This window comes from Heptranchias perlo, chromosome 22 (genome assembly GCF_035084215.1).
Source record: "Heptranchias perlo isolate sHepPer1 chromosome 22, sHepPer1.hap1, whole genome shotgun sequence".
NCBI classification, from domain to species: Eukaryota; Metazoa; Chordata; class Chondrichthyes; order Hexanchiformes; family Hexanchidae; genus Heptranchias; species Heptranchias perlo.
The window spans coordinates 47,986,498-48,001,105 of record NC_090346.1 but is presented as its reverse complement, the minus strand read 5'-3'; the positions used below and the strand labels follow the sequence as shown (position 1 = coordinate 48,001,105).

The following is a 14,608-nucleotide window of genomic DNA, read 5'->3' as shown; positions in this document are numbered from 1 at the left end:
TGAGGGAGGGGAGAGGGTGAGGGGGGTGAAGGGAGGATGGAGGGGGGGGTGAAGGTAGAGGGGGGGGGAAGGTGAGGGGGGAGGGTGAAGGGAGGGGCCTGAATTCGCCGCTCGGAACTTTTTCTCCTCAGTTTGCGGCGGCCGCAGTCCCGGGAGAAGCGCGGGGGGCCGGGGGGCGGGAGCCCAGTCCAGCCCGGGGTCTGAGGGGAGGAGGCCGCGAGCCGCGGGGGCGCCGACACTCACCCATCGCCCACCACCACACATTTAATCGCCTGCATCGGGCCCGAGCTCCGCGTCTCTGCCTCCGCTCCGGCCTCGCTCCGCAACAGGAAACCCGCCCGCCCCGACTCAACTTCCGGATCCGGCCGCTCCTCCCGGATAAACAGCCCCGCCCCCGGATAAACAGCCCCGCCCCCCGGAGAAAGCCCCGCCCCCGGATAAACAGACACGCCCCCCGGATAAACAGACACGCCCCCCGGAGAAAGCCCCGCCCCGGATAAACAGCCCCGCCCCCCGGAGAAAGCCCCGCCCCCGGATAAACAGACACGCCCCCCGGATAAACAGCCCCGCCCCCGGAGAAAGCCCCGCCCCCTGATAAACAGCCCCGCCCCCTGGAGAAAGCCCCGCCCCCCCGGAGAAAGACACGCCCCCGGATAAACAGACCCGCCCCCGGAGAAAGCCCCGCCCCCTGGAGAAAGCCCCGCCCCCCGGAGAAAGACACGCCCCCGGATAAACAGCCCCGCCCCCTGGAGAAAGACACGCCCCCTGGCTCCCGGAGCCACCGCCCCGCAGCAGCTTCCGGATAAAGCCCCGCAGTCACTGCAGCCTCACCCTAATCACTGCAGAGCCACACAGGGGCACAACTGCACCACCCATTGCACCCAGAGCGACAGCAGCACCACCCGTGCCACTGCAGTGCTATTTGGTGGCACCGAGAGTCACACAAGCCTCACCGGAGAAGCCAGAGTCACCCACTTGACTCAGAGTCCCAACAGTGGCATCTATGGTTCCCAATCATTGCATCCAGAGAAAATTCAGTGCCATTCTGCAGCATCCAGTCACTGCACCATCACCCCCCATACCCAGAGTCAGTGCAACTCCACCCCACAGCACCCAGTCACAGGATTGCCGCCTTGCAGCACCTAGATTCACTGCAGCAGCACCTTTGCACCCAGAGTCCATGCAGCATCAACCCATAATACCGTTACTCCAGAGACATCAGCACCACCAGAATCACTGCAGTGCCACCCACAGTCAGTGCAACTCCACTCTACGGTACCCAGAGTCACGACACTGCAGCACCCTGAGCAGCCACAGTGGTGATCATGCCAGAATCCATGTCAGTGGGTTCACCACAGCGTCAAACTCTCACTCACGGCCCTAGTGTGACCAGTACCATCCATTGACCCCAGCTAGAAAATCTGTACATTGGATGTCAGGGGAAGACAGAATCAGACAGGGTTGTGCTGGCCTCAGTGATGGAATAGTTACCCAACACATTATCTAGGCTCACACATGAAGAATAGGCACCTGGGTGAGGTACCAGAGGGTGCCTGTAATACTCTAGCAACAGTCAGCACCTTCAGGAGGGGAGAAGGAAAAAAATTAAATTACAAATCAATAACTACACTTGAAATGTAATTTGTGTGAATGCTATGAGATTTTTGCAGAGATACAAAGCGCTATATAAATACAAGTCTTTCTTTAATTGTATTACTCAATTTCAAAGATTGTCTTATTTAGTTTGTAGAGCAGCATTCAGTAAATGCCTCCTGTGTCATGAATGATGTTTGGTATAAAGCTATGTCATCTCTTTGATCAGACGACAATTTCTTCTACTTGGTGCTGGTTCCACCTCCGGAGTATGCCTCTTTTAATAAACCCATCAGGAGACACTGGGTTACGCCACTGTCATCAACTCAAATAAACCATCAAAAGTGGCCCCTTTTTAGAGGGGCACAAATAATAAACACTCAAATTATACAAAAAAAGGAAAATTATCAAATTAAATGATATTATTTGCAGTATCAACTATACACTCCAGTCCCTGCGGTGCCCACCGGTCACAGAAGGACCTCTGGGCTATGTCTTTGATGAGTGATCTATAATCTTCTTTTCTGATTTGTTAGTCGTCTTCCTTCCTTTTCGTCTTGCGAGTATTTAAATACGTGTTAACTGTTGGATTGAATGTTTCTCTTTATAAACTCCCAACATTCTAACAATCTCAAATTTCTTCTCACTGATCTGCACTTTCTTTCAAAATAATTCCTTTATTGTAAAAATCTTCCCTTTAAGCACCTTTAGGTCAAATAATACTTCAGGCAATCTGACCTGCCAGTCATTCCAAATAAAACTTGCATAAACTCTTCTGTAATTTTAGTCATGCAACCTGTTAAGAAGGGCTCTTAATGAGATTTTGACAGAGTATGTATTTTTATTGGGGAAGTCTGTCTCCAGGGCCAGCATTTTGGTTTACGTCAGTGCTATCATAAACACAACAAAGTTCTAAAAGTCTTTTATTATCAGTATCTCTTTTAGGGTCAGATTCAATCCAAATAATAGCTCTGTGGGCATCAGCACCTTGTAGTGGAATTAACTCTATATTGTTGGATTCATTATAGTTATTCTTGGAGAATATAAACCCGAAAACTCAGCCAATTGCTCAGTCCACTGTCCTCAATTTCTAACAATGTTAGGGAACAATTGCAGGGTACACTCAATTACTGACAAGATGACCTCATTTTATGGCAGATCTGTATCTATACACACCTATATTTACAAAACTGACAGGGCACATAAAAGACATACCTCTCTTTAAAGGGCTTAGGCAAAATTAATGGCTTTGGGAGAACTAAAATACTTTAGTTTTAAAAAGGTGAAACAAAATCTTTGTAGAAATATATAGCTATATACCCAGATCAACACAATTAAATCTTCCAGGACAGTAACCCCTGCCCCCCCCCCCTCCTCCTCCTCCTCCTCCTCCACATCTAATTCGTTTATCTATCAAAGAGCACTAAGGAATAGAGAAATAAATTGAGTAAAAACCATGGGAACAGTTTGCGCTGACACTTTGACAGGCAGTTCAGGTACCAATAAAAATGCTATTTTTAAATTTGTTTTTCTGTGGTATTATGACGACGTTATACGCACAGGTTTTGATTTGCCCTTGTTTTAAAAAGCAATTTGCCTTGTTTCTAGGGAGAGAGATTTGAGCAGAGACGAAGCAGTTTGTTCTTTTTGTAATTAGACAGGAATAAGTTGGGGGGAAGAACACCAAACTTCTGCCAACTTTTTATTTGACCTTCGGCCCGGAAGTGATCCACCGGAAGTCGGCGGGAGGCCAGCCGTGGGAGGGTTTGCCCCTGAATTTTCCACCCGGTTCCCGGCCCCCGGCGCCGCGGTTGGAGATGCGCGGAGCCGGGGCTGCTTGTGAGGCCTTCTCCCGCTCCGCCCGAGCCGCCTGTTGATGCCATAGGCCGGTGTCTCCGGCCCCGGGTGTGCATGGCGGGCCTGCCCTTCCTTGCGTTCAGGTTCACCGGCCCGGCCGCCAGGTCTTACGGCATCTTCTCCAAGGGGCTGACGCGGACTCTGGTCACTTTCTTCGATCTGGCCTGGAGACTTCGCCTCAGGTTCCCCTACCTCTACCTGATCGCCTCCATGATGCTCAACGTCCGCCTGCAGGTGGGTGACTGGAACAGCTGGAGGGGGGGGTCAACTGGGGACTGGAACAGCTGGAGGGGGGAGCAACTGGGGACTGGAACAGCTGGAGGGGGTCAACTGGGGACTGGAACAGCTGGAGGAGGGAGCAACTGGGGACTGGAACAGCTGGAGGGGGTCAACTGGGGACTGGAACAGCTGGAGGGGGTCAACTGGGGACTGGAACAACTGGAAGGGGGCAACTGGGGACTGGAACAGCTGGAAGGGGGAGCAACTGGGGACTGGAACAGCTGGAAGGGGGAGCAACTGGGGACTGGAACAGCTGGAGGGGGTCAACTGGGGACTGGAACAGCTGGAGGAGGGTCAACTGGGGACTGGAACAGCTGGAGGGGGGTCAACTGGGGACTGGAACAGCTGGAGGGGGGGTCAACTGGGGACTGGAACAGCTGGAGGGGGGGTCAACTGGGGACTGGAACAGCTGGAGGGGGGGTCAACTGGGGACTGGAACAGCTGGAGGGGGGGTCAACTGGGGACTGGAACAGCTGGAGGGGGGGTCAACTGGGGACTGGAACAGCTGGAGGGGGGGTCAACTGGGGACTGGAACAGCTGGAGGGGGGGTCAACTGGGGACTGGAACAGCTGGAGGGGGGGTCAACTGGGGACTGGAACAGCTGGAGGGGGGGTCAACTGGGGACTGGAACAGCTGGAGGGGGGGTCAACTGGGGACTGGAACAGCTGGAGGGGGGGTCAACTGGGGACTGGAACAGCTGGAGGAGGGTCAACTGGGGACTGGAACAGCTGGAGGGGGGGTCAACTGGGGACTGGAACAGCTGGAGGGGGGGTCAACTGGGGACTGGAACAGCTGGAGGGGGGCAACTGGGGACTGGAACAGCTGGAGGGGGGCAACTGGGGACTGGAACAGCTGGAGGGGGGTCAACTGGGGACTGGAACAGCTGGGGGGGGGCATAGAAGATTGGCCTGTGTTTGATTTGATTCCTGCTCCCACTGGGATTAGATAATGCAGCAAAGAACAAGGATTGAACCTGATCAGAATGACTCATTACCACACAGCTTGATGCATTTAGCCACAATGCCATTTGGAAATTGAGGAGGGGGGTGGAGTGGTGGTGTTTTCGGCATAGAATACAAAAGCAAGGAAGTTACATTAAACCTTTATAAAACACTGGTTAGGCCCCAGCTGGAATATTGTGGCTCCACACTTTAGGAAGGATGTCAAGGCCTCAGAGAGGATGCAGAGGAGATTTACTAGAATGGAATGAGGGACTTCAGTCATGTGGAGAAGCTGGGGTTGTTTTCCTTTAGAGCAGAGAAGGTTAAGGGGAGATTTGATGGAGGTGTTCAAAATCATGAAGGGTTTTGATAGAGTAAATAAGGAGAAACTATTTCCACTGGTGGGAGGGTCAGTAACCAGAGGAAACAGATTTAAGGTAATTGGCAAAAGAACCAGAGGGGAAATGAGGGGAAAAATAATTTATGCTGCGAGTTGTAACGATCTGGAATGAGCTGCCTGAAAGGGCGGTGGAAGCAGATTCAATGGCAACCTTCAAAAGGGAATTGGATAAATATTTGAAGGGGAATAATTTGCAGGGCTATGGGGAAAGAGCGGGGTGTGGGACTAATTGGATAGCTCTTCGAAAGAGCCGGCAGAGGCACGATGGGCCAAATGGCCGTCCCCTGTGCTATATCATTCTATGATATTGTCATCATCCACTTTATAAAACACACTTGCTGCACACTCTGTTTTTACAAAGGTGCTTTTCCGTGACCCTAATTCTTATAATGGCAGTTCTCCATTCCACTGTAATAGCTGAACTCTGAGGTTACTGTTGTATAACAGCACCTTTGGACATTTTACTACGTTAAAAGCACGATATAAATGCAAGTTGTTCTAATGAAACTTCAAGTGCTGACACTGTAATGAGATACAGATAACATCATTTTTATAAGCTCATCCAGCTGTTGGTTTGAAGCCATCTTTAATGGCAGAAAGCAGAAACAAACTTAAGGCTGTGAATTTCATAATTTAGTACAGTTGCTTAATTAAAATTATTTGATCTGTTTTTAAGTGTCAAGTTCCCACTTTACTGCGTTTTTTTTACATTGCTTAAATCAAATTAATTCTATTTTTTTTAAGCACCAAATTATCAGGAGAAGCCTGTAGAGGATTTGCCTGCAGGGGCGTTTCTGCCACTTTCCTGCATATGGAACAGAGCCAGGAACTAGGTGTGCAAACGTCCTTGCTCTCTGCAAGTGGGACATGCTATTCAGCACATTAGTCTCCTCCAAGGAAAAGAAAATATCTATGGCAATTGTTTGACCATGATTTTTTGGCAAGTACACTTATTGCACTGTCAATTGAGGGGCTAACTGACAGTGAATAGGCAAGCCAAGCAGATCAGGAAGGTTCCGGGTTCAATCAGCTGAGTTCGCTGGTCTTCGACTGGGTGCTGATAAGAGTTAGCCCCCAGCACCCTTGGTTTTGACAAGGGCAAAATCATCCAGGGCACTTATTCCTGGTTCATTTATCCAGGGACACCTGCTGAAATGTGTTGCGTTAACATTGGGTGAGGACAGGATCGGGTCTGATTGTTGTAACCTCCCCATGGTTGAATAGTCTGATACTGCTTACTGTCTGGACTCACAGATGAAGAGTGACCACGGGTGAGGTAGCAGCAAGGAGTCAATGCCGTCAAGGGAACAATTGACGGAAGGAGGGGCTGCCTTTATGCTCCTGCTCCAGTGCACTATGGCATGGGGTCTGCATTTGTGAATTGCTGTGTGGTTATGTTGCTGTGCAATCTGAAATGTGGCAAAAAAAAGTTCTCCACCGGGAGAGCTAGTATGAGGGCGTGGCCATCTTGCTGCCTGGCCTGGGGGGACCGAAAGAAAAAGGCAAGTTTTTTTTAAAAAAATTGTTATTTAACTGTAGCACTACTAACACTTGTCAGTTGTTTGACCAGTCTGTCACTCCCTGGGAGGCACCATAAACCAGCCTAAAACTTCAGTGAAGTTTCATTTGCAGATAATGCTGCCTGCTTTGATGTTTGTAAACAATTTTACAACACCAAGTTATAGTCCAGCAATTTTATTTTAAATTCACAAGCTTTCGGAGGCTTCCTCCTTCGTCAGGTGAACGATGTGAAAATGAAAACCTCGAAATGAAATCGCATTTATAATTCACAGAACAATGCTTGGTGAGTACAGACAGTTTTTTCAACTGCCCGTTGCCAAGGCAATCAGTGTGCAGACAGACAGGTGTTACCTGCCAGGTCTCACAGAATATACAAATCACCAAAAAAAAACAACAAACAAAAAAAACAGAGATAGAGAGGTAGAAACATAGAAAAGACAGCAACTGACCCGTTATATTAAAAACAGATAACATTTGTTCGCTGGTGGGGTAACGTGTAGCGTGACATGAACCCAAGATCCCGGTTGAGGCCGTCCTCATGGATGCGGAACTTGGCTATCAATTTCTGCTCGACGATTTTGCGTTGTCGTGTGTCTCGAAGGCCGCCTTGGAGTACGCTTACCCGAAGGTCGGTGGATGAATGTCCATGACTGCTGAAGTGTTCCCCGACTGGGAGGGAACCCTCCTGTTTGGCGATTGTTGCGCGGTGTCCGTTCATCCGTTGTCGCAGCGTCTGCATGGTCTCGCCAATGTACCATGCTCTGGGGCATCCTTTCCTGCAACGTATGAGGTAGACAACGTTGGCCGAGTCACAGGAGTACGAACCATGCACCTGGTGGGTGGTGTCCTCTCGTGTGATGGTGGTATCTGTGTCGATGATCTGGCATGTCTTGCAGAGGTTACCGTGGCAGGGTTGTGTGGTGTCGTGGACGCTGTTCTCTTGAAAGCTAGGTAATTTGCTGCTTTGATGTTGGATGATATGATTTTAATTAACACTTACTAATCTGGAGCAGGAACTCTGGCCCATTTTTTTATTTTTCTATTTCCTTCCCCCAGACCCCAACTACTGCCCCATCTGAGCTGATGTTACTGGTGTTGAGACCCGTGTAATGCTGTTACCATCCTCGCTAAGCTTAGTCAACTTACCATAGTAAACAATTTTACAACACCAAGTTATAGTCCAGCAATTTTATTTTAAATTCACAAGCTTTCGGAGATTTCCTCCTTCCTCAGGCAAATGTTTCAAGAGCTCCTTGAAGCCTACGCATTTATAAATGCGTAGGCTTCAAGGAGCTCTTGAAACATTTGCCTGAGGAAGGAGGAAATCTCCGAAAGCTTGTGAATTTAAAATAAAATTGCTGGACTATAACTTGGTGTTGTAAAATTGTTTACAATTGTCAACCCCAGTCCATCACCGGCATCTCCACATCACAACTTACCATAGAACAGTAATTTCTAAGGACATTTTTGTTTGGAATAATCTAGTCTTTGCGATCGACCCTGGGCCCCTCTGGTCTATGTATGTTATTCCTTTTGGAATTGTTAGAACAATGGTCAAAACAAAGGGTGTTTTTGTTTTGCGTTAAATAAGTCCAGGGACATGTGAGCAGGTGGAAAGGCTGAGCTTAAGGCATGGAATTCTTCTGAGGCCCAGCGAGTGACTTGAGTTGCATGTACGTTTTCAGTATGATATTATTCTCTTAAACAATGAATGGAAAGGGTATTTTATATTCTGTACTCATTCTTCACTGATGGCTTCTGGGGAGCAACATTTTCTGTATCAGATAAATGGTTCATCACAAGCTGGCTTTGGGTGAAGGAACTCATCAGCCTATAAAATCTCATCCCTTTGAAATACCAACTCCACTGTCTTCATACAGTTTCTTAAGCAAATCTGGCTTTGTGGCCTAAATCATCTTTCCTGGCTACCCATCCCAGTTGCAGATCACCCTTTCCAGTAGAGAAGCTGTTACAAAGTGCCTGGTATGACCAGATGTGAATGATTCACTCGACCATTTTATTAGCAGAGACAGGAAGGAAGTTCACTGTAATGAGCTTTGGTGGTTGAAAAATAACTAATTTAATGTGTGGTGTTTGAAGGAACAATTCAGATCTGATTAATTTGATGCTTTGCTAAAACTAAAGTATCTCAGATAGTTAACATGCATTCAGCAGTCATGTTACTTTTTTATTCATTTTTAATGTATGTTTTTTCTTCGTAGGTTCATATTGAGATCCACTAATTCATTTGCTAGTTATTTTTGTTGGACTGCAAATTGCATGCTTAATCAGTAAACACCGCCAATTGTAACGCCAGTACCTCAGACTACTTCAGAATATGCGGAGTGTGAAAGAATTGAAGGATATCATCTGCGATTCTCGTCTTGCCGTTCGAGGAGATGGTGATGGAGGCTCTTCATCAGCTGAAGGCAGAGTCAAAGGTTACGATTGTGGGAATAATGCTTGCACTAATGACAAAGCTATTGATGACCGCAAACTTCGCACACAGCCACAGGATTTCATCTCGCAGCTCGAAGCAACCTTCCCTTTAAGAGACTGGCCTGGTGTTATAATCAAGAATATTCTGTTGCCCTATGTTGGCAGAAATGAGCCTCCTCCTTTAGGAAAACAGACAAGGTCAGTTTTCCATTACTGCTTTGAATCAAGTTTGGCAATTAAAAAGGGAAGTTTGGAAGAAATCTTTACATGCACCGATACTACAGTGATGGACAGTCTACAAATAGCCAAGGGAGCTTTAAAGATCTTCAGAATATGGTGTTTCATAGGAGAAAGGTTTATGCACTTTGCTCATTCCTGGTTGCTGGAGAGGCCGTCTAACTGGAAAGTAAATTGGCCACTATCAGAGAGGGGGATTCTGAAGGACGAATTAAGTTTTGCATGTGGATTGGATGCTGGGAAGAGTTGGCCTCGGAATCTGAGTGGCATCCTTTCTTTTAGATTGTGCGTCCTTCCAACACATCCTTTGAAAACTAGCAGATCCTTTTGTGTTTCTTGATCTGGTGACTTCAGCGCAAATTCTTGAATACAAAAAGCTGTTGTCTGCTCTGAAATGTTCACCTTGCCGCGCAGTGGATACTCGTACTAAGGGCTTTTGTGCTTGCCGTTCTTTGGCATGCTGTACTTAAAGGTAAATTAAAGTTATGCAGCACAAATACTGTAATTATGATAACATAGCCAGCTTTTCAAATGCATTGTTCAGTATGTGTGGGGTTTTATATAAATAACTTTGGTGTGAAAACATTTTAAAGGACAATATTTTTCAAGTTTGATATAAATCATAAAATTAGACACTGCATTCTGACGCTGTTTTTTTTTAGATTTTGTTCAATATTTGTTATCTCTTCCACCCCCCAAAAATTATAAACCGAGTGCTGCTTTTAGCTGGGACCGTCTGACGAGCAGTGGTGGCTCGGTGGCAGAATTCCCATCTCTGGGTCAGGAGGTTCAGGTATGAACCCCACTCCAGACAGTCTCCCGGTGGTGAATTCTGGATTGACATCCAGCGGGATACTCGTGTGTCCGGTGGCTCCTCCTTCATCATATGGGTTGTGGGATCCCATAAAACCTGCCCGCCATATAGGACTCACCCCTCCCCCCAATCAGCAGGTTACAGCTGTGGAAGGACTGTTCACATCACAGCCTGTCAGACTGTTAATCAGCCTTCCACTACTTCACACTGTTCCCAAGGGAAGTACTTAAAGATATAACCCCCCTACCCCCCCACCCTTGCACACTCCATTGCTGCTCTGAGCATTCACTATGAAGTGAGAAGTCACTGACAAATTTTGCCTCCCAGGGCGACACCTTGTGGACATTGCACCAATAAGATGGGTGGCGAATTGATGGAATTCATTGCAGATTTTTTTTGGGTAGTTTTGATGTGGGAGTCGAGCTTGTAACCACAAGTTAGCAAAACAATTGCCATGGCGCCAGGCTGAAGTAGATGAGGTTTGTTTGGTTAATTCACAGCGATGAACACTGGCTGGTGTTTTAGTTGTCTTCCATCCTGATCAGAATACACATCTTTTTAATTTAAAATATGTGCTCTTCAACGTGGCCAAGTGTTGAATTAAGATGTAAACGCTCTGAATAACCAGTTTGCAGTCATGCAAAATACTGCAGGTGCTGGAAATCTGAAATAAAAACAGAAAATGCTGGAAAACACTCAGCAAGTCAGGCAGCGTCTGCGGAGAGAGAAACAGAGTTAATGTTTCTGGTCGATGACCTTTCGTCAGACAAAAGGTCGTTGACCTGAAGTGTTTAACCGTGTTTTTTTCCTCTTGTCACAGATGCTGCCTGACCAATTTACAGTCATGCTTGTTTGCTGCTTTTATATATAAAAATCATGCTAATTAGAGCATCATTGAGCATGCTCCATTGCCTCATCCCTGACAGCACTAGAATAAAGAATCATTAACTGTTCCCTAATGCTGGTGCAGTGCTGCATTCACTTAATGGCTTTGGATAAATTAACACGTTCCCACATCTAGTTCTGTTAAATTTACAATGCAAGTTTCATCTTTAAATGAGGATTTTTGAATTTGCACTTTGCACATAATTGGGGTTTTATTTACTCAGACATTTAAGTTCTCACATTGCTGCAGAAAATAATTCTACGTGGTTAGTGCTTCAGTGGTGCTTTAAGGGTTCGACATATCCATAAAGCTCCTTGATCATTTAACATGCTGTGTTTTTCTTTTTAAATCTGATACTCGGACAAAGAAAAACTACAAATGCCGGAAATTTTTTTAAAAAGCAAACTGGTAGAAATTCCCGTCAACAAAAAGGCAGGTGAAACGTTTCAGGGTGGAACTTTTGTCAGAACAATATTGAAGGCTCCCCCACCACCGCCACACGCTGGAGGTTTGCTGGTTTGAGTTCCAGGGGCTACTGCCATTTCTCAGTTCTCAGCTGGGCTGCTGGATGGAATGCAGAGTGGGGGAGGTGATTTTTGTCTACCCAGCCCTCTCTTTTCCCCTCCCTCCCTCTCACCTGCCTGCTGGTTGTAGAGAGGTGGAGCAGTCTACAGGCCAGATTGATCCCAGGCTTTTAGATTCAGGGTGCTGAACTGAATACAAGGGAAGCAAATGGGGAGGGAGAGAGAGAGAGACTTTAAAATATGCACGGGTTCAATTTCTATCTGACTGTTTACACACGCAAATTTTCATTTTAAGAAAATGTCTTAGTATGGCAACAAGTTTTTGTCTACCGTCATGTGAAAATACCAATTGGCATTGCCACTCTCTCCTCAAAACACCTCTTCCTATTCTTTATGGTAATTTAATTGAATGAGTAGGTACTATGCATGAAAATTTTTTTAAAACACGTTTTTTTAAAACTTCCTCCAACTATGACGTCCTCCCGTTTACATTTCTCCCTCTGAAGTGGTGACTCCTGCAAGAGCACAGTTCCACAGGCACAGGCAATCCTCTGATAACGTGTCCAAGTGACTCTTTTTGATTCATGAGCTCCACAGCTTATTTGAGCAGGGAGGCTGATCGTATCCTTACGCCCGCTCCCACTTCCAGCACGGGTCGCTGGATCGTGAATCAGTGTGGGAATCCTTGTCTATACTACCAGTAAGTGAGTCAGCGTCGGGATCCCTGTTTGTTTGTTCGCCATTAATTGTTTCTTCCTAAATGGAGATATTGATGCCATTTTGAGGTGCTGCCCCACCCTGGTCCTGGCTGAGATTGGCTAAGCCGGCAGGCACCAGGGTTGAACCCGTGTCCTTCCTGTTTGACTGGGTCAGTACCGTACCATGAGGTGTGTGTCTCACTCTCTCTCTCTCTCTCTCTGAAGGCATTTTGTTTAATATTCTTGGCTATTAATAATGACCTGCAAATTTTATGTGAAGTATTGGTACTTTTATGGAATCAGAAATGATTCCTGAAATATTGCCTTTTTACACATTGAAATGAACCGCTGGTTAAAGAGGGAGAATGTAACACCAGATTCATATCACATTATCTCCCCCCCTCACTGATATTAATTTAATCTTCACATCTTTTCCGCTTTTCTTTGGGAATGGACATTATTCAGTGACATTGCAAAATTGCAGCAAAGCAGTGAAATGATTTTTAATAGAAAGACAAAAGTTTAGTCTTCAAGTGAATTGAGGGCGGGAGATAATTGTCCAGGGCATGCAAATATAATTCAGTTGTTATTGTGAAGTCATATACTGTGTCATTTTTATATTTTCCATCATAACTTCCTATGTCCAGGTTTATGATGGGAATTGCTGATGCAAACTTGTCACAGTTATGAACCCTTCTGCCAATGGTGATGCTGCAGTGACTCCACGGGTGGGAAGGTATAATCACAATGTGACAATGTTCACATTGATTGTTTCCATTGTAAGTTTTCTCTTTTTCCTGATTTTTTTCCCCCCTCCTTTTCTCCATTGGAGGTACAGTTCCTAGGGCACTAGCAGCCCTCAAGCACCCACTCTTTAACATGTGAGCCCAGAAAGTGATCGGTGGCCAGGCTCTTCAACTGCATGGGGCATCACCGTTGAAGCCCAGTGTTGTCTTGACCCAGTGTTCACACAAACGCTTTGAAGCAGGAATCAGGGTCAGTAGCTCTGGATTATTTCCTCTTCCATCAGCTCAAGGTGCTGAGGCCAATCCCTAGCACTGCCCTGGGTGAGATCACCTAACACCAACACAGACCATGGATCGATTTAGGGCTGATCTTGGGTATGACTCGGTACTGCTCCAGGTGGAACACTTTGGTGAACCATCAGATATAGTTTCCTTCAAGCAATTGCTTGGTATATTTTGGGATTGCCAAATATTGTATCATTTATTGTCCTCCCCTTTATGGATTTGTTGAGTGACAAATTAAAAGTACTCTGTTTTGGTTAGTAATATATGAATCTGTTGATTTATTTATAATTTTATTCATATTGAATGCCATAAACATTGAATTTTTAGAGTACATTGACTGTTATGTAGGGAGAATTTGCCCTCTGCTCAAAAAAGATAAGTAATCTTTATAATAAAATTACTTGTGTCTGTTGTCCTAAATCATGTGTCGAGGTGTCAACTTTCTTCTTCTGCATTAGTTAAACATTTTCTATTTTTTTTTGTTCATCAATCGTATTCCCCAATCTCATTCAAACAAAACAAAAATCCCCAGGGAATCAGCTGGCAATGTCTTGCCCATTCCATAATAACCCTTAAGGTGACAGAGTGGGGAGGGATGGGAGGAGAGCAAGGGGGAGAGATGAGGGAGGGGGGGAAAAAGAGGGAGAGGGGAGTGAGGTGTGAGGGACAGGAGGGAGAGGCAGGGAGAATAAAAGGGGAGGGGATGACGGGGAGATGGGAAGGGGAAGGAGAAGGGGGTGCAAGGGAGGAAGGGTGAGGAAGGAAGGGGGAAAAGGGTCAGGGTTGGGGGGAGGAGACTGCTACAAATTGAAAAGTAAATCATAAGCCGTAGAAAACACATGGAGGAATATATTCAACTTCAGTGTTTGCTCCTGGGCCACCTCTGTGTCTGTTGGGAAGGCAAGAATGCTCTTACTAAAAGGACACAAGACAAAACAGAATACCTACTTTATTTTCTCATGTTTTACTCAACGAAGTTTAGTTTTGAAAATAGACTTCAGCAAAGGCACTACGCAAGGCACGTTTTCAGCACCCTGGTTTAACGCTGTCAGCACCACATGAAAATGTGATTGGATCCCTGGCTGCAGCACTGACCACATCTCACCAAAATCTTCAGTGGTGAACCTAGAACCCAGATTAACCAGGATTAGTTTCCAGATATTCAGCAGTTACATCTTTTAATTTGTTCATTTCCATTTGAAGCCAGCAAGATATTTTTTTAATGGTTAGCCTAAATATTCAATATTGTCCTTAACTGCTAACGTAACTTCCAATGAAGCAATGTGTTATACCACCAGCAAATTCTCGTGTTTGGATAAGGAGTCTGCGACTCGACATTAGTATCATTTCTGAACTATATACCAGTTTTTGCAGGGGCTCAGACAGCA

The 14,608-nt window shown here is 46.0% G+C and overlaps 2 protein-coding genes across 2 annotated transcripts in view; one reads left to right on the top strand and one right to left on the bottom strand.

The window, feature by feature from the left end:
• LOC137340768 (ras-related C3 botulinum toxin substrate 1) overlaps positions 1 to 354 on the bottom strand; it is an 11,412-nt gene extending 11,058 nt beyond the window's left edge. Inside the window, exon 1 of the mRNA XM_068003517.1 lies at positions 244 to 354. Within this exon, the coding sequence (XP_067859618.1) occupies positions 244 to 278 (35 nt within the window). The 5' untranslated portion in view covers positions 279 to 354. The remainder of the gene's footprint in view (positions 1 to 243) is intronic.
• Positions 355 to 3,304: 2,950 nt separating this feature from the next.
• LOC137340766 (small integral membrane protein 10-like protein 3) lies at positions 3,305 to 13,640 on the top strand. Its single transcript, XM_068003514.1, has 2 exons — positions 3,305 to 3,684; positions 8,814 to 13,640. The coding sequence occupies exons 1-2, from the start codon at positions 3,505 to 3,507 to the stop codon at positions 8,832 to 8,834; spliced, it is 201 nt and encodes a 66-aa protein (XP_067859615.1). The 5' UTR covers positions 3,305 to 3,504; the 3' UTR covers positions 8,835 to 13,640.
• The last annotated feature ends 968 nt before the right edge of the window (positions 13,641 to 14,608 follow it).